At 41.8% G+C, this 24,690-nt stretch overlaps 1 protein-coding gene across 1 annotated transcript; it reads left to right on the forward strand.

Moving 5' to 3' along the window:
* Positions 1-918: 918 nt before the first annotated feature.
* Positions 919-23,555, forward strand: LOC131222455 (uncharacterized). The gene is made up of 9 exons (XM_058217523.1): positions 919-2,523; positions 2,930-3,010; positions 4,491-4,723; positions 4,816-5,018; positions 16,158-16,605; positions 16,709-17,062; positions 17,161-17,339; positions 17,486-20,491; positions 20,659-23,555. The coding sequence occupies exons 3-9, from the start codon at positions 4,522-4,524 to the stop codon at positions 23,239-23,241; spliced, it is 6,975 nt and encodes a 2,324-aa protein (XP_058073506.1). The 5' UTR covers positions 919-2,523; positions 2,930-3,010; positions 4,491-4,521; the 3' UTR covers positions 23,242-23,555.
* Positions 23,556-24,690: the final 1,135 nt, after the last annotated feature.

Raw genomic sequence — 24,690 nt, forward strand, 5'->3', positions numbered from 1 at the left:
AAAGTTCTCGAGAAAGAGAATTGGGTTATGGAGATTGATGGGTTTTCATTTTCTGCTTTGGCAGCGTTAGCATTTTCTTAGCAAGGGGATTTAGATCAACTGGAATATGCTTGTGATTAAAATTGTGAAAAAAGGGGCATTGGGTTCTTGAATTCTGGTGAATTTTGGTATTTCCATTTGCTTCTTTGAATACTTATGATGATTGCTTTGGGTGATGGTTCTGATTTTGAATTTGACGGGGTTGGGATTTGTTATGGGGAAAACCCGAGCTGAACCCGACAGAGGTCGACTTGGAGAAGTTGACGAGCAAAGCCTTGGACTGATAGTAGTTCATCCGCACCGACCTAGTTATAACAATCTAGGTTGGGCTTCTAAGTTCTTTTGTAGAGGTTTGACACCAACCTGGAACCCGAAAGAAGCCATTACACATCCGGAAGAAGCCATTATATATCCCATCCGTTGGCTCCGACTAGGATCAGCTCGGATGGTCGTGAGTGAGGCTTAGATTTTAGGGTCGGCTCGGATGAGAACATGTCCGATGATTACGCTAAGGAATTAACTCCAGTAACGCATGTCTGGAACAACATCCAGCGCACGATCTCCGGGTAACAGCCTACATCAGCGCACGCGTAGCTCTCGCCTAATGGCAGAGATTGTGCCGAGATTGACGGGTACGTACACTCCAATCAAAAGGTATAAATAGGGAACATATCTACAGGAACAGGTATGCAAGATCTGATACCCTAAGCCTACTCTACACAACTTAGACCCGGATTCATATCCTGACTTTGGCATCGGAGGATCCCTTGCTCTAGCTAGGGTCTCCTTTGTCCTTCTCTTGTGCAGGCTACAGGGATCGGTTTGAGTGCTCGGAGCTCAGCAAAGGGTGAACCAGATTTTAGCATCAACAGGATTGATAATCTCGTGGAGAATGATGTTAGCGATGAAGAGATTGAGCCTGAAGAGTTGGAAAGACGCATGTTGAAGGATCAGATAAAGTTAGGAGAATCAAGGAGCATTGTGCAGCCTAGCAGACTGCTGACCAGCTGAAGCACAAACAGCCGTACATGTTGAAGTTGATGGAGGTGTGCAAGGTCTGCAGTTTCATCTATGGGATCATGCCCGAGAAGGGGAAGCTCGCGAGGGGAGTGTCTGATAACATCAGAGCTTGGTGGAAAGACAAGGTGAAATTCGATAAGAACGGGCCTGTGGCCATAGCAAAGTATGAAGAGGAGAATTCGTCTCTTAGTAGTGTGCAAAACAAAGGGAATGAGAACTTTCATGGACTCCAGGACCTCCAAGATACTAATTTGGGCTCTCTTCTATCCTCACTGATGCAACTGCAACCCACCACAGCGAAAGTACCCGCTGGTAAGGAAATTCCACCACCTTGCTGGTCGTCGGGGAATGAAGATTGGTGGGTGAGTTCGGGACTTCCAAAAGGTCAGAATCCTCCTTTCAAGAAGCCCCATGGTTTGATGAAGATGTGGATAGTCAGGGCATTGATTGCCGTGATCAAGCACATGTTTCCCAATGTTACAAAGATCAAATGCAAATACAGAAGTCGAGGCGTCTCCAAGATAAGATTACTGCCAAGGAGAGCTCGATTTGGTTGGGAGTATTGAGCAGTGAGGAAGTGGTACTCTGGCAGCTCGGTGGGGAGCATGTGGTGTCTAATGTAACTGAGATGAGGCCCAGCAGTCATGGGAAAAGATGACAGGAGAAATCCACATTTGGTTATTGAACCTTGCAGAGACTGCCAGCGCGAAAATACCAACCAACTTGTAGGAGATAAAAAGCAGTTAGAAGAGCAACCTTAGAGAAAAACACACCGTCAAAGTTTGATGCTGTTGATCGGACGGTTGTGCGGCTCCACTGTGACTATCTTAAGGGGGAATCCAGAAACTGTCTCCCTGATATGAACCACACAGTCTCGCAGCCGGACAGATATCATATGACTGGAATTCAGCTGGAAAATTGTCCAAATCCATCTTCAATGTCTCAAGGACATTTACAGAACCAGCACCTTTTGTCTGCATCAGGGTTCAACAGCTTCTCCATCTTGCCACCAGCTAAAGTTTCTGCTCATAGCATGTACATTGATGGCCAGCCCTCATTACATTCAGGCCTACAAAATGCTGATATGCATCCTGGAAGTACTCTTGGTTTCTACAGCCTGTCCGGCAGATGTGGGCTCTCAAATGATAGAAAGCAGTTGCAATCGGTCATGGTTGATCATGGAATTGGGCAGATACTGCAGTTCGAAATCGAAGTCATGGCTACAGGTGCAGACTGACATTGGATGTAAATGCAAATGAGATTGCCAGAGATATACAGGACTTGGTGAAGGATGTGTTCCAGACACAGCAAGATAGTCACTATGGGTCTCTGACTGATGGCTTGTTTGGGTTGAGCAGTCCCTTTCCTCTCGAATTTGGAGACATACTAATTCATTAGATGTGGCTAATCTAGATTTTTTACCAGACGATGATGAGTTAATGCCCTATCTTGGAGGATCATAGTGTAGGTAATGACTTTCAGCAACATATTTGATTTGATTAGTGTTAAGGCTACTTACATTTGTAGCATTTTGAATCTTACAATGCCAACATGCTGGTGAGCTCTGGTCCATTCATCATGTGGGTTCCACCTTATATGTGGCTGACCTTTGAGAATCAGGTTTGTCCAATATACAAAAAAAAAAGAGAAGTGGACAGTTAAGAAAAATTCGACGCAGTAAACGCTTGACTTACAAATGTGGCACACCCATGAGCACCCTGGCCTGATTATCAGTCCTAGGAACATATGGGTGGGGAACACCTTATGAATGGTCTGGATCTCACACACAAGTGGGGGAGTTGTCTTCTTCCATGTATTCCTTAATTACAGGGTAAACCTTCTGATTTATCTATTTTCTATTGTGTTGCAGAGACTGGCTTTCAGTTGAAAAGGGAACATTGGATTTCTTTGGGTCGATGGACACATGACGATGCTCTGAACCTTTTGTTAGGTTTGTTCTTCTTCTTCATGTTAGCTGCTTACAAGAATGTACTGTATCACACATTTTTGTTTGATGGGATGCATGCCATGGTTTTCAATTTATTGTTCCATGGGCGCTAGTGATTCATGAATTCATAAAATAATAATAATAAGAATAAATAAATAAATAAATAATAAAAAAATTCAATAGGTTCTTATACCCATGACTAAAAGTTGGGTTGCAATCTTGTAGCATTTCCTTGGAAATAAAAACACCATTAGGTCAAATCACCTAGAAGCGGTTGAAGTTTTATCATACAACCTGTTTTCACAAGCATTTTGCCTTGGGAAAATATATGATGTTTTCAAGGGCAAAAGTGGGAATAGAAATTCTAATGCTGTAAGAAAATACAATTGGTTGTAGCCTTGTAGGCTGTCAGTTCTAGAATACCATCTTTGATGATTCATGTATCTTTTATATCCTTCTAGTCTTCTTTTTCTTAATGATATATGTTTATGTGAGTAGGCCCCTGTGTTAGTTTTGCACAATTTAGAAAATTGCAGTGACTCACCCTCACTCACATGTGGCACTGATGTACAGCTATCCAGATCATCCAAATTGTGAATCCCATTGTGGATGGAGCGTATCTCTAAACTCATCCTGATTAAGCAATCCTAACCATCGAATTAATGGCCATCAAATGGTTGGGTAAGGATAAAATAGTGAGTGGTCCAAAATTTGTAGGAAAAAATCAGATGGTTAATCTTCTAAGTCTTTTAGGTTATGCTCCGTCCACGGTTGGGTCAATGATTTGGTTGGTCTGGATTGCCTTACAACTATGCCATGTGTAAGGTTGAAGAGTCTCCACAATTTTATTTTTTTAATTTTTTAAAGTTGTTTGATTGGAGAGATTAACCCAAAGGAATATGCCATTTGCATGATCCTGAGTTCTGCTCTTCTATGATTTCTAATTGTTCTATTTTCTGTTGTAATTAGTTGCAGCAACACGCTAGCTTAAATCCCATGCTATAAAAGTATTTATTCAGAATGATAGATGAAATGAAGCCAAATCAGCACAACATTTCATTGCTACCTTTTTTTATGTGGAAAATTTTCCTCTCCAATTCCACATGGGCAAATATCCCAACCCAAGAATGTCTGTTGAAGTAGGAGCTTTGATTTGATCGCTAGAATTTTGTCTTTTGTGGATTTCTGTTTTTGATATTCTGATTGTTTGAGAGACGTGGGGGTTGGTACAAGTCTTTGGTTCTAACTTAAGAAGAAGACAGAAAATATCCTTATTTTTAGGTGAAATTTCCCATAATCTCAGATTGTTTAAGTAAGGCTCTCTTGTACTTGGGACAATATGTTTTCATGGTCTCTTTCTCCTCATCCGGGCCTTATTTGTATGAATTCAGGCCCTTGGAAAAAAAATAAAATATAATTTGAAAATAGATAGATTTGAAGGGGAATGCTGGTGGTCACCCTGCTATTTAATTGATTTCAACAGGTTCTGCAACTGAGGGGATTGTTGCGGAAAGATGGATACTGAGAAATCACTAGACGACCAGTTCTCTAAGTTGCATCCATGCTTACCTGTGAATGCGAGAATTGGAATAGTAGGTGCTGGACCAAGTGGCTTGTCTGCTGCCTATGCATTGGCTAGGCTTGGCTACAGTAATGTGACCGTGCTGGAGAAGTACCAAACAGTAGGGGGAATGTGTGAATCAGCCGAAATAGAAGGTAGGGGATTTACGTAACTGTCCCATATTATCTGTCACCATTTTGGTTCTTCTGTAAGTTTTATTTTTTCTGTCTCTCTCATTTTTTTTCAGGTAAGATATATGATCTGGGAGGTCAAGTTCTAGCTGCAAACAGTGCTCCTGTTATCTTTAACCTGGCCAAGGATTTGGGATCCGAACTTGAAGAGATGGAGTCTCACAAGTTTGCACTCATTGATGGTTCTACTGGAAAGTATTGGGACATGAAAGTGGCGGATGATTACCTATCTGTCATCTCACTGACCTTAAAAATCCAGGTTAGTATCCATTTTTTTTTTCCAATTATTTTTGAAAGATGATGCTTTATCAGGCTGCAGCCAAAAGAAAAGAAAAACCGCAAAAACTAAACAGCAACTAGAAAAACATTTACCTAAACAGAACCTACAGAAGACCTAAAACAAAATTAGAAGTACAACAACAAGCAGCCCCAAGGCTGAGAGAACCCCAGGGACCAAAAAAAACCAAATCAAGGAGCTCAATCCTGGAAGAGGAGGAAGTGACGCAAGGAAGAATGTGATGAGGTCAATCACCGTCTTCCTCAGGGATTTAACTACTCCAAATCCACGGAGCTCTCCTTTAAATAATGAGCCCGAAGCTACTACGAAGTTTTAGACTCAATCTCCCCAAATACGTGATGTACTATAAATATTAAACTTAATATTTATAAATGGTCATGATTCCTACTAGACTTCATGGTTTTCGGCCAAAAATAGTAAGTGTCCAATATGGCCTAACCACGTTGTTCTCCTAATTTTTCTAAGACCTTTTCATATTGGGCACGACTCCTCCAACTCAAAGGATCAAAAGTTATGATCGAATTAAAACTTACTATTTGTAGTAAAAACAAAAATAAAATGGACTTTTGACCATCAATCGGATGGAATTTCGCAAATCAGGCGTGGGAAACCCAACAAAGAGGGTTGGTTGGCTAAAGTAGCCTCTCCTACCCCGAAAATCATATATAATATGTCCAAAAACTCATCATGGTTTGCGAGATATGACTGTTTTAAGGTTTTGACAGTCCTGATCATCGAGGGTCTTTTTAAATGGGATAAAGTGCGTCATCTTTGAGAAATGGTCTACCAACACGAAGACTGAATTCATGCCGCGCCGTGTTCATGGGAGACCAAGCACGAAGTCTATAGATAACTCATTCCAAGGGCTGTAAGCACAGGTAACAGGGTGTAGAGGCTCGTATTCTGAGAATGCCTCTTGGAGGTCTGATAAACACAACAGCGCTACACTGCTTTGCCCACATCACGTACCAATTGCGGCCAGTAATACTACCCTTCAATAAGACCTTGCGTCTTGTCTCGGCCAAGGTATCCACCAAGGCCACCTCCATATAGCTCTTGAATAATCTACTCTCTCAAAGAACTTTGGAGGATGCGCAATTGATTCCCTTTGAAGAGGAAACCATTTTACATATGTAGGACACTAAAATAACTCTCTTGACACCTCATCCATACATCCTTGAAGTCCTTGTCCTCGACATATAGTTCCTTGACATAGTCAAATCCAACTACCTCATTACTCATTATAACAAGTAGTAATACACGTCAGTTAAGTGCATCAACTACCTTGTTCCACTGCCTTAACTTATGCTTCAGAATGAACGTAAATTCCTACAAAAATGCAGCCCATCTAGCATGCACACGATTTACATTCGTCTGATTATTAATAAACTTTAAGGCTTGATAGTTAGTATAGAGAACAAACTCTCTCTGAATCAGATAATACCGCCAATGTCACAACGCTTGAATCACTATGTCCAGCTCAATCTCATATGTCGACTACTTCGTCTATGCTTCGCTGAGCTTCTCGCTATAGAAGGCTACCGGCCTGCCTTCTTATGATAAGACTCCTCCAATTTTGACATACGAGGCGTCATACTCAACCTCAAACAACTATCGAAACTGGGAAGAAGCAAGACCGGTGTTGTGGGCAATCGATGCTTGATTTCAGCAAAGCTCTTGTTAGCCTCATCGGTCCACTGAAATGGACATTTTTTCATGCAATCTGTAATGAGTGTGACTAGTGCTGGAATTCCATACAAATCAATGATAAAAGGTCGTTAACCCGTGGAAACTCCTCACTTCATGGATGTTCATTGGGATCGACCATTCTTTGATGAATCGCACATTTTTATCATCCACACAGATGCCTGTGGACATCACAACAAATCCTAAGAACAACAGGATGTCCGTTAAAAAACTACATCTCTTCAAGTTGGTGTACAACTTGCTAATTGTCAGGACCTGTAGCACCTATCTGAGATATTACATGTGCTATGTCTCACCCTGGCTATATATGAGGATGTCATCAAAATATACTACCACAAATTGGCCAATGAATGGTTTTAACACTTGATTCATCAGACGTATAAAAGTGTTCGGTGTGTTCGATAGACCAAAGGGCATGAACAACGACTCATACAACCCTTGGTCTTGAATGACGTTTTCCACTCATCACTGGTTCGGATACGAATCTAATGGTACCCACTCTGTAGATCTAGTTTAGAGAACACTTTGGCACTTTCTAGTATATCGAGCATGTCGTTCAACTGCGGTATTGGAAATTAATATTTAATAATAATCTTATTAATTCCTCGGTTGTCGACATACATGCACTAGCTCCCATCTTTCTTATTCATTAACAACGCTAGCACGACACATGAGCTCATGCTCTCTCTCAGAAGACCCTTACAGATCAATTCATCTCATTGCCTTGAAGTATCTCACACTCTTTCGGACTCATCCGATAGTGATGGTTATTGGGCAAGCTAGCCCAGGGACAAGGTTTATGTGATATTGGATGTCCTGCATGGATGACAATCCATCAGGTAACTCTTCGGGCCAGGTTTCTTTGAATTCGTTCAGCAGCTTCCTTAAACTTGGAGGAATGTTTAAAGGCTTCGATTCCTCGCAATTTACCACCTTGACGTACGCCTCTCTGGTCTCCTTAAATTCCTCAATAAAATCCTAATTGGTCAGGAGGGAGCTCTCCTCTACTTTAGAAGCTTTGAGTGGTTCTCTGGTGCCATCGGGGCAACGATCATCTTTCGATCATTCTTGACGAAGACGTAAACATTGTTTGGTCCTCGGTGGGTCGCATCATGGTCTGATTGCCATGGTGGACTGAGTAACGTATGACATACTTCCATGTTGACCACATCACAAAGTACTTGATCCTTATAATTTCTTCCAATTGAAAACGAGACAATGCATTGTTCAGTTACCTTCATCTTATTCACCTTTTTTATCCAGCCAATCGAGTAAGGAGAATGATGCTTTGTTAGAGGTAGTCGTAACTTATCCACCATCACCTTCGAAATGATGTTCTCGCTAATGCCACTGTTTATGATTACATTACAGACCTTGTCGTTGATGGTACATCGCGTATGGAATATATTGTGTCGCTGCGGGTGCACCTCCTTCCTTTGAGTGTACAATAATTGCCTCACGACCAAGGATTCGCCATGATCCTCGACCATCCATTCTTCAGCACCAGGTCCTTCATTTTCATCAAATCGAGGGCCTTCTTTCGCTGCATCAGCTTCAGTGACCCATTCATTAATGGCCAATGTTGTTAAATAGCATATGCGATCCTGTGTGATTGCATATGCGTGTGTGCATATGCGATCGCACAATCGCATATTTTTTTTTCGCGTTTTTTCAAAAAATAAAAAAAAAAATCAGAAAAATCAGAAAAAATTCAAAAAAATCAGAAAAATCAAAATAAATTATTATTTGTCATTGGGACATGAAATACATTTAATTTAAGTTAAAAATAAAAAAACCAACCAATTACGTACATATGAATGTATGATAAATTGATAATGATACATCATACATTTACAATTTACAAATTATAATATAGTTAACTTTTTAAATCTTAACAATTAACATTTTAGTTACATTTAACAAATAACAATAACAAATATGAAATATGAAATATCAAATATCCATATTCAACATTCAACACTACATGTACATGATACAAATCATACAATATATAATATATCAAGTTATCAACAATCAACAACATCAACATCAACACACTTAGACTTATGAGACAAGTATTAAACAAAATTAAGAAGTTATGTATTTATTATTTATCTAATCAATAATCATTAATTATATACATTGATTTAGCATCCATTATGACATATCACCATTAGGTCCACCACCACCACCACCACCACCATCATCATTCGAGTCATCTCCTTCTTCCACATACACTTCTTCTTTTTCCGTTTCTTCGTCATTTGTACGTACTAATACTTCATCAACATCTAATGGTGGATGATCTTCAATTTGATCATCATTATCACCTTCTCCTTCTTCAATCTCCTCAATCTCATCAACGGATTGACGGCTACTACTCGCCTCCTGGCTCCCCCCCGTCCTTCGCCTTCGAGTGGTATTAGTACCTTCAGTAGGTGTCGATCCATATGCGGCATCTTCAACTTGTGCCCATGTCAGATCCTCTCCAGCAAATACTAGGTCATCCGTCTCTACGAGCCACTCGTTATCCGTATCCAACTCATCTAAGCAGATAAGGTCAAAGAAGCCGGGCTTTTCTTTCTTACTTTAGAATCGTTCTCGCAATTTTTGATTGTATTGAACGAAAACCAAGTCGTTGAGCTTTTTTTGCTCAAGGCGATTCCTTTTCTTGGCATGAATCTGCAAGAAAGAAAGAGCATTTGACATTAGCTATTTAGGTAATTAATTTAGCTTAGGTTACTAAAAAATTAAAGTTTACAAAAAAACAAAACAATTACTAAATAGTCTAAACTTAGCGCTTTAAACATGCTCCAATTGCGTTCGCAACCACTGGCAGAACACGTGAGTCTAAGAATCTTCATAGCCAGCTTCTTTAAAGCTGGATCCTTCCTGTTCGGGTCGACTTGATAGGCAGCCCACCAATCAGCTGAGAAAAACAGTTTAAATATAGGTTAGAGTCTTAGTCTCTTAGAGACACTTTATAGAAAAACTTTTTGTAAGAGTTTAGTACACAGTTGATAGTACACTAACATTCATTCATAGAAGTACTTACTGGGTAATTTCATTGTCCGATGTCTTATTACGATATCCCTTGAGAATATCCCTTCACTTTTTGTGTAGAAGTCCAGCAAAGTTGAGATCTTGTCCTGTTCTCCTCTATCTGGATTCATTCTTTCCAAGACATCAATAAATCCAACCATATGCATAGTTAGTGTTTCTGCTTGATCAGCAGAAGTGAATAAATAGGCTAGGTTAAGGATGTAAGCAGCCGAATACAATGGGGATGACATTTCACTGCCCCATTTTCTATCTATAATATCTAAAATTGGCCTGTAATCACGGTCTCTATAGTTAAAATGGTCCATGATTTAATTTTTCGCTCTCTCCATCGCATCATATATGTAGCCCATTGCGGGCTTCTCATCCTCGTCCACCAATCGCAACATAGTGACTAAGGGCTCGGATGATTTTAGCGCCTTTACCACTTGAGTCCAAAAACTTTGAGAAAGAATTGTTTGTTGAACCCGTTTCCCTTCAACCTTCTTTGACCAAGGCCCACTTGTAAAATCAGCCGACACTACAAAGCTTCTAAGTTCTGATTTCTTTGCATGTAGCCTTTGTAGTGTTAAAAAGGCTGTAGCGAAATGGGTAACTGCTGGACGTAGCAAGTTACCCCCAATGTGTTTTCTCATTCGATTGAGAAGAAGGGCATGTTTGTACATAAAGACCGTGATTCTTCTAGCCCTTGCAATCACATTTATAAATAATCTACCTGTATCTTCTAACATAAAATCAATAAAATGGGCCGCACAGGGGTCTAAAATAAAGGTTGCCTCTTCTCCATAAGAAGACGACTGGCCATTACATAAGGGGTTGTGTTATCTGTAATTACGTGTACAACATAGTCCTCACATATTTCTTCAACTACACTATCTAGTAAGTTAAACAAATCTCCCGTGTGTGAATGGCCCGACGCATCCACTGACTTCAAGAACATTGTCCCAACTAGACAATTTACCAAAAATTTAATGAGAGACCGACCAGATTTATTGGTCCATCCATCGACCATTAGTGAACAACCATATATTTTCCATGATTCCCTATATTCAGCTATGAATGATTGTATATATTCAACTTTAGTTTTTATGCATGTCTCCCTCATTTCATGATATGAAGGAGGTTTAAGCCAAGGTCCAAATTGACATATAACCTCAATCATTACTTCGAAGCTTTTCGATTTAACGGCGTTGAAAGCAACGCTGGTTTGGTAAAACCACTTAGCAATATATTGAATTGTGGTTTTCCTATCTTTTTGTTTATACCGGTTCTCTAAAGTTGTTTGAGCCGGCCCTTTCCCTCTACCCCTTTGGTCGACCACATCCTCGGGGTGTGGTCTACACCATCTATCTATGGGCCCATGCCCTCGGGCTCTTTTCGATGGTTGTACTTGTGGTTTAGACCGGCTTGTCAAAGTAGGGGGAGTGAGACTAGCTTCATCTACATTTACTACATTTATATCTTCATATGCATCTTGTTCCATATATTCCTCCTGACGTATGACACTATCGCATTTCTTTCTTGATTATTTTTTCCTATACTCCATGATCTCCCTTCGGATTTCTGGAGTAATTTTGTCGCATGCTTTTGCATTTGACTCCGGTAAATGAGCAAGGTGTTGCTTGTGCCTTGCAATGCCACCAGAACTCACAAACCTACATAACTCACATACTATGTGAGTCTTTTCGGTAGCACTACGGTAGTGCTCATACGTCTAACCCGGGTCATTCGACTTGGGCTTCAAAGAGGAAGATTAGGAAGAAGATATTATGATGGTGGATGGTGGTGTGTGTATTAGAATTAAAAAGTAACTAGCTAGCTACTTACTAGAAACTAGAAAGTAAACTACAAATAAAAAAAAAACTAAAGTACAGTAAGAGACTAAGAAGTAAGAAGAAGAACTAAGAAGTAAGAAAGAAGTAGATTTAAGAGAGTAAGTAAGAGTAAAGAGTAAAGAGCCTAAAGAGATGGGACTTGAGAGAGAGAGAGAGAGTTACACAGTGTAACTCACACTTACACACTTACACTTATAGAAACTAGAAAGGGAGAAGAAGAGGGAGAGAGAGTTGAGTTACACCCTTACAATTGTAGAAAGGGAGAAGAAGAGGGAAAAGAAAATGAGAAAAAGAGAGAGAGTTGAGTTACACACTTACACTTGTAAAAAGGGTCCAAAGGGAGAAGAAGAGGGGAAATAAAATGAGAAAGAGAGAGAGAGTTGAGTAACACACTTACACTTGTAGAAAGGGTCCAAAGGGAGAAGAAGAGGGAAAAGAAAATGAGAAAAAGAGAGAGAGTTGAGTTACACACTTATACTTGTAAAAAGGGTCCAAAGGGAGAAGAAGAGGGAAAAGAAAATGAGAAAAAGAGAGAGAGTTGAGTTACACACTTACACTTGTAGAGAGAGAGAGAGAGAGAGAGATTTACACACAAATAAAAGTAAAATTACAATTTACAAATGTAACAAATCTAAAAGAAGTTCCCAACTTCCAACTTTCAACTTCCAAATTTGACTCTAAGTCGTCTACTTATCTTCTCTTCACCTTTGCTCCTTCACTTGAGTATTGATCTTGAAATCTTGTTGTAACTTGTAAGTTTAACTTGTCACTTGTAAGTTGTAAGTTGTAACTTCAAACTTGTAACTTGTATTGTAAGTTGTAACAACTAACAATTAACAAAGTAACAAACCAATTAACAAACAAAATATATATAAAAAAATGATAGAAAGAAGTTGTTAGAAACTTAGAATTAGAAACTTAGAACTTAGAAGTTAGAACTTGGAAAACTCAGTGGATAGAGATTGGAGAGGACTAGAGGAGTGAGGAGGAGTCTCTTGACTCTTGAATCTTGATTCTTGAATATGGATGGTAATGGTATGATGTATCATGTATCTTGGATTCTTGATTCTTGATTCTTGTACCCTTCCTTGATTCTTGATTCTTGAAAGTTGAAAGAAAAGAAAAGAAATATGGATGGAGACGAGTGGAATGTAGAATGTATATTGTAAAGTGCTTAGAAGTTAGAATTAGAAATATGTAATGTAAGAGAGGATGTAGTAAGAGAAATAGAGAATAGAGAGAGAAAGTTTGAGTTTTTTTTTTTTGCAAGTAGGAATGCTTATAATGCATATTTATAGAGTAAAAATTCGGATTAAAAAAAAGGGTCAAAAAACGGTCAGAAATTTGACCGTTGGCCATTATGCGATCGCATATGCTGGCACATTTGGCATATGGGATCGCATATGCCACTGCCGCATATGCGATCGGCCCACATATATGTGCATATGCAATCACATATTCGCATATGCGACTGCACATGACAACACTGTTAATGGCCAAGTGGGTTGCGAGGCGTTGAGGGCGGGTGTTTGATAAGTGGCCCGGTTGGCCGCGACGGTAGCAATTGTTCGGCCTTGGTTGACCATAAGGATTTGAAATCCTACTCGGACCTGTTGTCGTGGGTGCTTCATGTTGAGGCCTAGATGAACTGCTCCTCGTGTCACAGGTTGTGGTTGTAGGAGGTTGATGACACTTTCTTATTAGTTCCTTTCCTTTGATCAGCGTCAAATCATGTGTGGGACTCATCATTGGTGGCTAAGTCGAAGGATATGGTCAAGTAGGGACTCTTGCGAGTTGTGTTTCTGTCCTATTGGCCAACTGAACCGCTTCATCCATAGTCCCAACTGGGTGCATCTGAACTCAATCCTGAATTTTTAGTCGGAAACCGCCTATGAACCGTGCTATCTTCTGCGACTCGGTCTTCGCCAAGTCATTCCCCATTGCCAACCATTGGAATTCTTTAGTATAATTTGTGATGGTTCGATTCCCATGTCGGCAATTTTGGTATTGTTGGAATAATAACTGCTCGTAATCACTGGGGAGAAATTGTGATCGAAAAAGACATCTCATCCGTGGCTATGATACTGCAAAGCAAGCCTGGGATATTTTAGAAATGACACACGAGGGAACAACAATCGTCAAGAAATCTAAAGTCCAAATCCTCACAACCAAATTTGAGGAAATAAGTATGGAGGAAAGTGAAACTTTCATGGACTGTTATACTAGATTGAATGACATTGTTAACTCTATGTGAGGTCTCGGTGATAAAATCCCAGAAACTAAAGTCTGTGCAAAGATACTACGTTCACTACTTGAACGGTTCAATTCAAAGGTGACCGCGATCCAAGAACTTCATGATACGAATAATATGAGGGTAGAAGAGTTAGTTGGTTCTTTACAAACCTATGAGTTAAACTTTAAAGCTCCTAAAGGTAAATCCATCGCCCTTAAATCTTCTAAATGTATTTCTCAAGAAAATAGTAATTCTGATTTAGAAAATTCTGAAGATGATATGGCCCTTTTAGCTAAAAAGTTTTATAAGATTTTCAAAAGTAAAAAGAGGATTGATTTTCAAAAATTAAATGATAAGAAAAGATCTAAATCTAAAACTTGGAAATCTTCAAAAGATAGTCAATGTTACAACTGCCATGATTATGGGCATTTAGCGAACAAGTGTCCTAAAAAGGACAAACCTAAAAAGAAAGGTATGTTGGCTACTTGGGATGAATCTTCTAGCTCTGAAGCCTCTTCTGAATCAGAAGATTCTGAAACTGAGTCGGGTAATGAAGTCAAAGCCCTTATGACTCTAGCCAAGTTCACTTTTTCATATCATAATGATTCAACTAGTGAAGAAAATCTGAATAGTGATCATGAAAATGAAGAAGATCTTCAAGATGCTTACAATGCCCTATATAAGAAAAGTTGTAAGATTGCGGTAAAACTAAAACTTCAGAAAGAAAAGTTTTTGAAACTAAAATCCCATTGCTTTGCAGTATCAGTCATAAGGCCATGATCGGATGCGCGCCTTGTTCTGTTGGACACGTGAGAGTTGTAATTGTTCCCACTATGCAAAAGCACCAGATTTTAGTTTGAATGCTACCAATTTCACCTTCTTATATTCTGGTACGTCCATGTAATCAAAATATCATTCTATTTCGGCTAACCAATTGAGGAAGTTTTCTATACGTAATAAACTATTAAAACTATGGAGTTCAGCCTTACCTCAATAGTCTCAAAATAATGAACTTACTATTTATAGGCGGTCATGATTCCTACTAGACTTGGTTTTTGGACAAAACTAGTAAGTGTCCAATTGGGCCTAACCACGTTAATAACCTAATTTTCTAAGCCCTTTTCATGTCAGCACGACTCCTCCAACTTAAAGAATAAAAAATTATGATCGAATTAAAACTCACTATTTCTAGTAAAAATGAAAATAAAATGGACTTTTGACTGTTGATCTAATGGAATCTCACAAATCCGGCGTGGCAACCCAACATAGCTTCTAAAGTAGCTTCACCAACCTGAAAATCATATATGATATGTCCAAAAACTCATTCTGATTTATGAGATACTACTGTTTTAAGGTTCTGATAGTCCTGATCACTTCCCCTCCAATCGTGCCTTCTCTGGTGCATCCTGGCCATGAAAGTGTCCGCAACCTGCTTTATATCAGGAAAACTTTGTTGAAAACCCTGCCACTGAGATGCTTTTGTCGTGGAAGAAACAATCATTCATTTATCCCCAAATTGCCAACAGAATATCTAGCAAAGCCAGCCTCATCTCTTTCTTCCCATTCTCCCTCCATCCACCGCGTGTCATGAGGAAAGGAGATATTTAATGGATGAACGATGCATGAACAAATGACCCACAGATGCTGTGTCTTGATAACACAGCAAGCAGATATTAGGAGAGTCATTCTCCCTTTGTGAAGATTATAAATAGTTAGCAACCTACTCGCAGAAGTCATGACTTTTTTTGGGCATGACTTGTGGAGCAGCAACGGCTCCCTTGTGAATCCATCTCCAAATAGGCCCTGTATAAGGAATGCACCGAAACGAGACCATACGCACTCTGCCTCAGGTCATCGAATCTTCCTGATCCGGAGAAAGGGAAAAACCCTGCAAATGAGACAACAATGAAGCGAAGCTCTCAATCCCACTATCCCTCAGATTTCTCCTAAAAGGGAGAATCTACGACCCATCCTCCCCTCTGCCCGAAACAAGAAGGAACTGAAATGTTCATATCATGGCAAAGGGAGGCTAGATCTGGGAGATCTGTAATGAGGGAGGTGTCCCCTAACCAGGGATCCACCCAAAACGTCACTCTAAGACCATTTCCCACGGAGAATCTCAACCTAACAAAAATTGAAGGGGCTAGCCTGTTGATACCTTTCCAAATATATGAGGACCCATTTATAAATATTAGCATTGATCCAGATAAATTTGTTTGATTTGGGAGCTGAAGACCTAAGTCTATTATCTTTATTTCTTCATAGGATGAGGCAAAGAGCTCAGGTTGTTTTGGAATCCATGCTGTGAGCGAAATTGCATCTGACCCAACTCCCGATTTTCTTAAGCTTCATGGGTTTGAATCTGTTCCAAAATCAGTGGCTTATGGATACACTGCTTCAGGTTATGGGTTTGTTCAAGACATGCCATATGCTTATATTCATGAATTCACCCGGACGTCCATGGCTGGAAAGATTCGGCGTTTTAAAGGAGGATATATGAGTGTATGGCAGAAACTTAGCGAGTCTCTGCCGATAGAAGTCCTCTGCAACACAGAAGTTTTGGCTATCCAACGTGGCTTGGACGATGTTAGCATAAACATCAAGAATGCTAATGGAGAAAATGAAGTTCTGGAGTTCGATAAGATCATTATGTCAGGCGCTCTTCCATTCAAGAATGGAAGAACTTACAGATCTCCTTCTCTAGCTTCAGCTGGTGAGTTTTAAACTTCATGGTTTTTTTTTTTTTTTTTACAGGATTTATTTTCTGTTTTAAAATGTTTTTAACTAGAAATGTTCTATTCTTTTGGCATCTGTAGAAGCTGAGGTAATGGATACGAATGAGCTCGAGAAAGATTTATTCTGTAAAGTACAGACCATAGATTACTATACCACCGTTTTCAAAATTAAAGGACTTGAACATATACCGATGGGATTTTACTACTTCAGCAAATTCATGGATGATCCTGCTACTATTGGCCATCCAGTAGCCATGCAGAGATTCTATGCAGACACAGATATTTTCCTATTCTGGTCTTATGGGAACTCTGAAGATATCATGGGACCGGCAGTTATGAAGCTTGCTACTGATGTGGTGAAGGATATGGGAGGAAAGGTTGAGAAAGTGGTTTTACAGCGCCGATTCAAGTACTTTCCACATGTCAAAAGTGAAGGTCCACTCAATACGTTTCTGTCCACTGTTTTTCTATGCATTTTTTCATGTGTTCTCTCTCAGCTTTGAGATGCTAATTTTTTAAAATTTGCTATACAGATATGAGGGGCGGGTTCTATGAGAAGTTGGAGTCTGAACTACAAGGTTTGCAGAATACTTACTATGTAGGCGGGCTTATGGCATTCGAGCTCACAGAAAGAAATTCATCTTATGCAATGGCTATGGTCTGCAAGCACTTTGCAAGTGATGGTGCTTCACCAATGTTACCATATGTTAAGGTAATTTGAAACGGAATTTCATCAACCTCAGGCCAGAATCCATTGGAAGTGTGAATTAGAAACAAATAGATTAGAGTTTTGAATGTCAAAGTTTCATGTCCTAGATATTGGTCACTTTACTGACTGTGAAATATATGTTTCTGCAGAGATTGTTACCATTGCACTCCAATCATGGGACTTGTTATCCAAGAGAATTGATGGAACTCCCTGGATTAGAATTTCCTGATCTCTCCACTCTAGATGGCTATTTGAAGTTCTGGGGTACTCATCGGATCACAACGAACAAAACTCTCTATACTTGGATCAGTGATGAAGGGGAGGTTGTGAACAAGAGGACTTATGGTGAACTTCATGCCAATGCATCGCAGATTGCTAATAAGCTCTTAATAAGCCACAAACCAGTTATCAAGCCCGGTGACAGAGTTCTTCTGGTCCATACTCCAGGCCTGGACTTCGTCGATGCCTTCTTTGGGTGTCTGAGAGCTAAAGTTTTGCCAGTTCCAGTCCTCCCCCCCGATCCATTCCAGAGAGGTGGACAGGCACTTCTCAAGATTGAAAACATCTCCAAATCATGCAATGCTGTAGCGATTCTATCTACAGCGTCTTATCATGCAGCTGTTAGGGCAGGTTCCATGAGGAATTTGATACTAATGGGGAAGAACAATGGGAAATCTTCAGGTCGCTGGCCTGACCTTCCATGGCTACACACAGAATCATGGATTAGGAACTCTAGAAACGTTCGTGGTGAATCCAAGACAGTGGATCTCATGGAGGCCATTTCAGTTCAATCTGATCCTCTGCCAGATGACCTCTGTTTCCTGCAGTTCACGTCTGGATCAACAGGCGATGCAAAAGGGGTGATGATCACTCATGGAGGGCTCATTCACAATGTGAAGTTGATGCGGAGAAGATATAAGAGCACCTCAAGGACTGTTTTAGTCAGTTGGCTTCCTCAGTACCATGACATGGGACTAATTGGGGGCTTTTTTACAGCTCTGGTAAGTGGCGGTTCTGCAATTCTATTCTCCCCAATGACATTCATCCAGAACCCACTTCTATGGCTTCAGACCATGAGCAAATACCGAGCCACTCACAGTGCAGGGCCCAACTTCGCTTTCGAGCTTGTTGTTAGAAGATTAGAGTCCGATAAGGATAAGACCTGGAGCTACGACCTTTCTTCCATGGTTTTTCTCATGGTTGCAGCTGAACCAGTGAGGCAGACGACCTTGAAAAAGTTTGCTGAGCTCTCTCGTTCATTTGGCCTTTCTCAAGAGGTGATGGCTCCAGGTTATGGTTTGGCTGAAAACTGTGTGTTCGTAAGCTGCGCGTTTGGAGAAGGGAAGCCAATCTTGATAGATTGGCAGGGCAGAGTCTGCTGTGGGTATGTGAATTCTGAGGATTCAGATGTCGATATCAGAATTGTGGATCCTGAAACTGATGAAGAGCATGAAGAATATGGAAAAGAGGGGGAGATTTGGATCAGCAGTCCAAGTGCTGGAGTTGGGTATTGGGGCAAGCAACAGCCGAGCCAGAAAACATTCGGCAATGTGCTTCGGAATCATCCTGGCAAGAAATTCACCAGGACAGGAGATCTGGGTAGAGTTCTTGAGGGGAATCTGTTCATTACTGGAAGAATAAAGGATCTGATCATTGTTGCTGGAAGAAACATATATGCTGCTGATGTGGAAAAGACGGTCGAAAGCGCGTCTGAAGCTCTACGCCCGGGGTGCTGTGCTGTGATCGGTGTTCCAGAGGAAATTTTGGCATCAAAAGGGATTTCCGTTCCAGAAAGTTCTGATCAGGTCGGCCTAGTTGTCATTGCGGAGGTCAGAGAAGGCAAGCCTGCTGGTAAGGAGCTTGTCGAACAAATTCAAACCCGTGTTGCGGAAGAACATGGCGTCTCCGTATCTTCTGTCAAGTTGATTAAGCCCAGGACCATCTCTAAAACAACTTCAGGGAAGATAAGGAGATTTGAGTGCCTGAAACAATTTCAAGATGGGACCCTGAGTTTAGCTATGGAACCCGTTCCTGCAAAAAGGTCTTTTCTTCGATCTGTCACTACAGGTACTTGTAAGGAGGGAAATACGCCTCGAACTTGTCTAGGAAAAGCTCCCCCTTTTTCCCAATTTCTTAGTAAGAGCAAGAATGAGATTACGGAGTTCTTGAGAGGACTTGTTTCAGAGCAAACAGGGATTCCTGTTGCAAAAATCTCTGCTACCGAAAGCCTGGTTTCTTACGGGATTGATTCAATTGGTGTGGTTGGAGCAGCACAGAAACTCTCAGATTACCTTGGAGTTCCGGTTGGAGCTGTAGATATTTTCACGGCAACCTGCATTTTGGATTTGGCAAGTTTCTCAGAGAATGCACTGCTGAAGTCTCAACCTCAGTCCAGCACAACTCCATCCAACCTTCACGAGTCTGAGGCGGAATTTGTCAGACCAGTGATCGAGGTTTCGAGATCCCGGCAAGTGGGTATTGGGTTTCTCCAACTTCTAGCTCTTATTTACACTTCTGCCATGCTTATTCTACCAGCCTATCTTTCAACCTCTGTTTTTCTGAGGCTGCTCTATGCTAATCATACCATGATAAGCAAAGATCTGTTGTTGAATTATCTGATTCCTCTGGTTTTGGCTCCTCTTGCTTGGATGCTTTACATGTTTCTCACCTGCATTTGTATATCCTTTTTCGGGAACTCGTTCCTACAACCAAATTATGCACTGATGCCGGAGATCTCCATCTGGTCGACGGATTTTGTGAAATGGTGGGCTCTCTACAAGGCCCAAGAAGTCGCTGGGAGAATTCTGGCAGTCCATCTGAGAGGAACAGTGTTCCTGAATTACTGGTTTGAGATGCTCGGAGCTCGGGTTGGATCATTGGTTCTGCTTGACACCGTCGATATTACGGACCCCTGTCTGGTTTTGATTGGAAATGGAGCTGTGATTGCAGAAGGTGCAATGGTTCAAAGCCATGAGGTGAGGGATGGAGTTTTAAGCTTCATGCTGGTAAGGATTGGCCAGAATGTTTCGGTCGGTCCTTACTCTGTGATTCAGAAAGGAAGTGTTTTGGGAGATGAAGCTGAGGTTCCTCCCTTGCAGAAGACTGAGAGAGGAAAAACTGTGTTCAGAAACCAAAAGGCTGGTGAAATTCGAAAGGTATGCATCTGAAGAAACCTCTTAAAACTTCAAAATTTCATCTTTTTTAGTTACTGCTTTTTCTGTATCTGTTATAAACATCAAATAGATAGGTCATATTCAGTCTTTCAGCTGAATGTGAGCATTAAAATCCTGCTGATGAAACCCGTTCTTCATTCCAATTGCAGGGCGAAATGCACTCAGAGCTCCCGGAGACACACACTGCCTTTTACCACTTCATGGGCATCTATGCAGTTGGTTTCCTCAGTTCCCTCTCTGCTGCTATCCTTTACTTCCTCTACATCCATTTATCTCAGAATTCTCCTTCCCTTCAACACTTTGCCTTCCTCTGTATTGCCGGATCTTTCCACTGGCTTCCTGCTGTTCTTGCTGCCTACGCCAACATCTTCGCTGCAACCCCGTCTAATGCGGCAGCTTTCGCTTTGGCCATTGCCACTGCTTATGTAGCCCATGGGCTCATCCTCAGCCTCATCACCTGCATCTTGACCCAGTTCATTGACAGAACACAAGAACTGCAACAGACCCACTTGAAAACATGGCTGCGGCACCGGGTGACCACTTCCTGCCATGTTAGATTCGCCAAACTTCTCTCTGGAACTGAAGCCTTCTGTGTTTATTTACGTCTTCTGGGAGCGAAGATTGGTCAGCATTGTTCCATAAGAGCCATCAACCCAGTCATAGACCCGGCCCTCATTTCGATTGGTGATGGTGTTCATCTGGGCGATTTCAGCCGGATAATTGCCGGGTTCTATTCATCCAGCGGGTTCCATTGCCAGGGAATAGAGGTGCAGGACAACTCAATAGTTGGGAGCCAGAGCCTCATTCTACCTGGCTCTGTTATTCAAAATGACGTTATTCTTGGCGCGCTTTCAGTTGCTCCTGTAAATGGAATTCTCCAAAGGGGTGGCATCTACGTCGGGTCTGACACTCCTGTCATGGTGAAGAACACAATGTTTCAATTGGATGAGAGGGTTGAAGAGATGGATGAGAAATATAAGAAGATTGTCGGAAATTTAGCCGGGAACTTCGCCAAGACAACCATGAAAGTCAAGTCCAGGTACTTCCACCAGATTGGGGTCAGTGGGAGGGGCGTTCTAAAGCTGTTTGACGACTTGCCGGGGATGCCAGATCACAAGATTTTCAGTGCCGGGAAATGTTATCCAATCGTAATACGCCACAGTAACAGCTTGAGCACCGATGATGATGCAAGGATTGATGCACGTGGTGCAGCGGTACAGATTCTTTCAGACGGCAGCAATAAGGTCCCGCTTCTTGATCTTACATTAAAGACAGGCAAGGCATTCTATGCACGCACGATCGCTGACTTCGCCACATGGCTTGTATCCGGGCATACAAGGGTAGCACATGTGTTGCAGAATCCGCATATCTGTGATGCTGTATGGACTTCCCTCCGAAGGGCTGACTCTTATACTGAGCTGCATTATTTTTCAAATTTGTGCCGGCTCTTGCGGTGTTCAGATGGGCAGGAGATGTTTGTGAAATTCAAGCTGAGACCAGCTGACAGCCAGATCGGTGAGAATTCAGGGGAGGTGCAGCCAACAGGGATACTCCCGCCGGAAACTGGTTTAATCCCGAGGGATGAGAGCGATACTCGTCCATTGCTCTTCCTTGCTGATGACTTCCACCGCCGTGTCAATTCTCCTGGTGGAGTCCAATATGTCTTCCAGCTGCAATGCCGGCCGGTTCCATTTGATGAAGCGGACCGCGAAGCGGTCCTTGACTGCACCCGTGCTTGGGATGAGGCCGAGTTCCCATTCATCGATTTGGGTCAGATCACGATCGACCAGAGCCTTACTGCAGAAGAGTCGGAAAGGATAGAGTTTAATCCATACATCCGTTGCAATGAGGTGGACATCGTCCGTGCCACGACATGCTCGCAGAGTGCTTCCATTGATCATGGCCGTTCGTTAGTCTATGAGATATGCCAGCATTTGCGGAATGGCAAACCGCTTCCGGCAGCATGGCGGGTATTCGTGGACCAACAGTCTGACATGAAAGTCGACTTCTCTGGCTGCCCTATGGCGGCAGCCTCAATGGAGAAACCTGTTAGAGGCGTGACACTGGCAAGGAGGTGGTACCAGACCTTATGGGCTACATTCTTTCAACCCATTCTACAGACATTTCTCCCTTATTTTTTCTTGGGATTGGCGGTTTTCGGTCCTTTGAACTGGGTTCTTTGCATGAAGGAGCTGAAGAAACTCCCATCGCATTACTTTCTGCCCTTGTTCTGGGTCGCCTCAGGGATTTTGGCTGGATTTATCTGTGTTGTAGCCAAATGGGTGTTGGTGGGGAAGAAGAAAGAAGGTGAAATGGTGCTGGTTTGGAGCAAAGAGGCCTTCATGGACACTATATGGCAGGCACTGAGGACATTGGTGGGAGAGTATTTCATGGAAATGGCAAGTGGGTCAGTGTTGTTTGGGGTTTGGATGAGGCTCATGGGCTCAGATGTGGAGTGGGCCCAAGGTGTGTATGTGGACAGCATGGAGGCTGTCTTGAACCCTGAGATGGTGGAGATTGAGAAAGGTGGGTGTGTGGGGAGAGATGCAGTTCTGTTTGGGCACATATATGAAGGGGAGCAAGGGAAGGTGAAGTTTGGGAAGATTAGGGTTGGAGAAGGTGGGTTTGTGGGGAGTAGGGCAGTGGTCATGCCTGGTGTGAGAGTGGAGAGTGGGGGTTGTTTAGATGCTCTCTCATTGGCCATGAAAGAAGAGATTATTAGGTCAAGGTGAAGGGTTTGGATGCTTCCAGAGCACTGTGAGATGTGGCAATATATGTGATGTATAGCTAGCATCCTTTTTTTTATTTAACAGATGTTGTTATCGTCTTATTGAAATATATTATAACTTGAAGTAGAAAAATGAACTTGCCTCGAGTGCGCGGTGAGTTATAGTTCTAAAAGTTGCCTTGGGATGTTGACAGTCGTCCAATCAGTCCGTGTGGACTGTATCCAAGAGGTTCAGCCCAAATGACGCTGCCAATCCAATCACCTTCCTGTAAAATGGTTGGTCCAGATAGTTGATGTGAAAGCAGATCCAATTGTTAAGCTGAACCTTCATTTGATGGGTCCATTGGCTTTTCATCAGATAATTATAGCAGTCTATGGTTGCCAAAGGGCTCGGGTAGCCCGTCGGGCCAGACTTGTACTGAAGTATCAGGTCCAAGAGCTGGGCTGAGGCTGAAAAGTGAAGCCCGTTTTTGAAATGGATCAGATTTGGAGCATGTACAACAACCCATTAGCCTGGCGCAAATACAGCCCGGCCCGACCCATGAAGTTTTACAGGGTAATTTTGTAAAATACAAAAAAATAAAAACCCCACCCCACCCAATCCAACCCTCTATTAGAGGATCGAGACGAAGAGAATGGCAGTTGACCGAATCTTGCCGCAGTGATGAAGCCACGATCTAAAGGGTGCCCATCTTGATGTTCAACAACAGATCATCTCCATTCAGAGCAAGATATGGATTCCAAAAAAGTCTTAGATTGTATGTAAACTAAGAGCTTTCTCCCTGAAGATTTCATTAGAGAAGAGGAAGGAAAGGTCTCTCTCTCTATTCCATGTTCAAGCTAGACTTGAGTGGAGCCCAACACAGGTTCAAGTTGTGCTTGGGTCTACGTTGAACAATGCGAGCTGAGCTTGAACAGAGGTTAGCATGGCCCTAACCTGGCTCATTCACATTGTGTGTGGGTTAGACCTAATGAATGGTTCACAATGCTCGACTGGATTGTTAATGGGTCCTTAATCGACAAGAAGCACTTTTAACTTTTAGTGCGCACATGCGCACGCATATATTGCCTGGCGAGTTTTTAAAGGGAGCCGCTGTGGCCTACAGAACGTTGAACCACGGTCGATGGAGCATTGCTGGAAACCATGCTGATGAGCCATAACGCATCTGACTGTTGGTTATCAATAGACGGTAACTATTTGAGAATGAAATTCTCAGTGTTTCAAATTCGGTCAGCAAAATTGGATGGTTAAGACTGTTCAATCGGTGGAATTTTTGGTAAGATAACGGTTTGGACTGTCCAGATGGCCTCACATGCATGCCACGTGTATAGTGAACGAGGCACGGCAGCTTAGAAACTGGTGGTAGGGTATATCATTGGAGTCCGGAACGTACGAATCTGTTCTGTGTTCGACATGCCGTTAGATTCCATACGCACCCACCTGTAGCCCGAC

Source organism: Magnolia sinica, chromosome 13, assembly GCF_029962835.1.
Source record: "Magnolia sinica isolate HGM2019 chromosome 13, MsV1, whole genome shotgun sequence".
Classification (NCBI taxonomy): domain Eukaryota; kingdom Viridiplantae; phylum Streptophyta; class Magnoliopsida; order Magnoliales; family Magnoliaceae; genus Magnolia; species Magnolia sinica.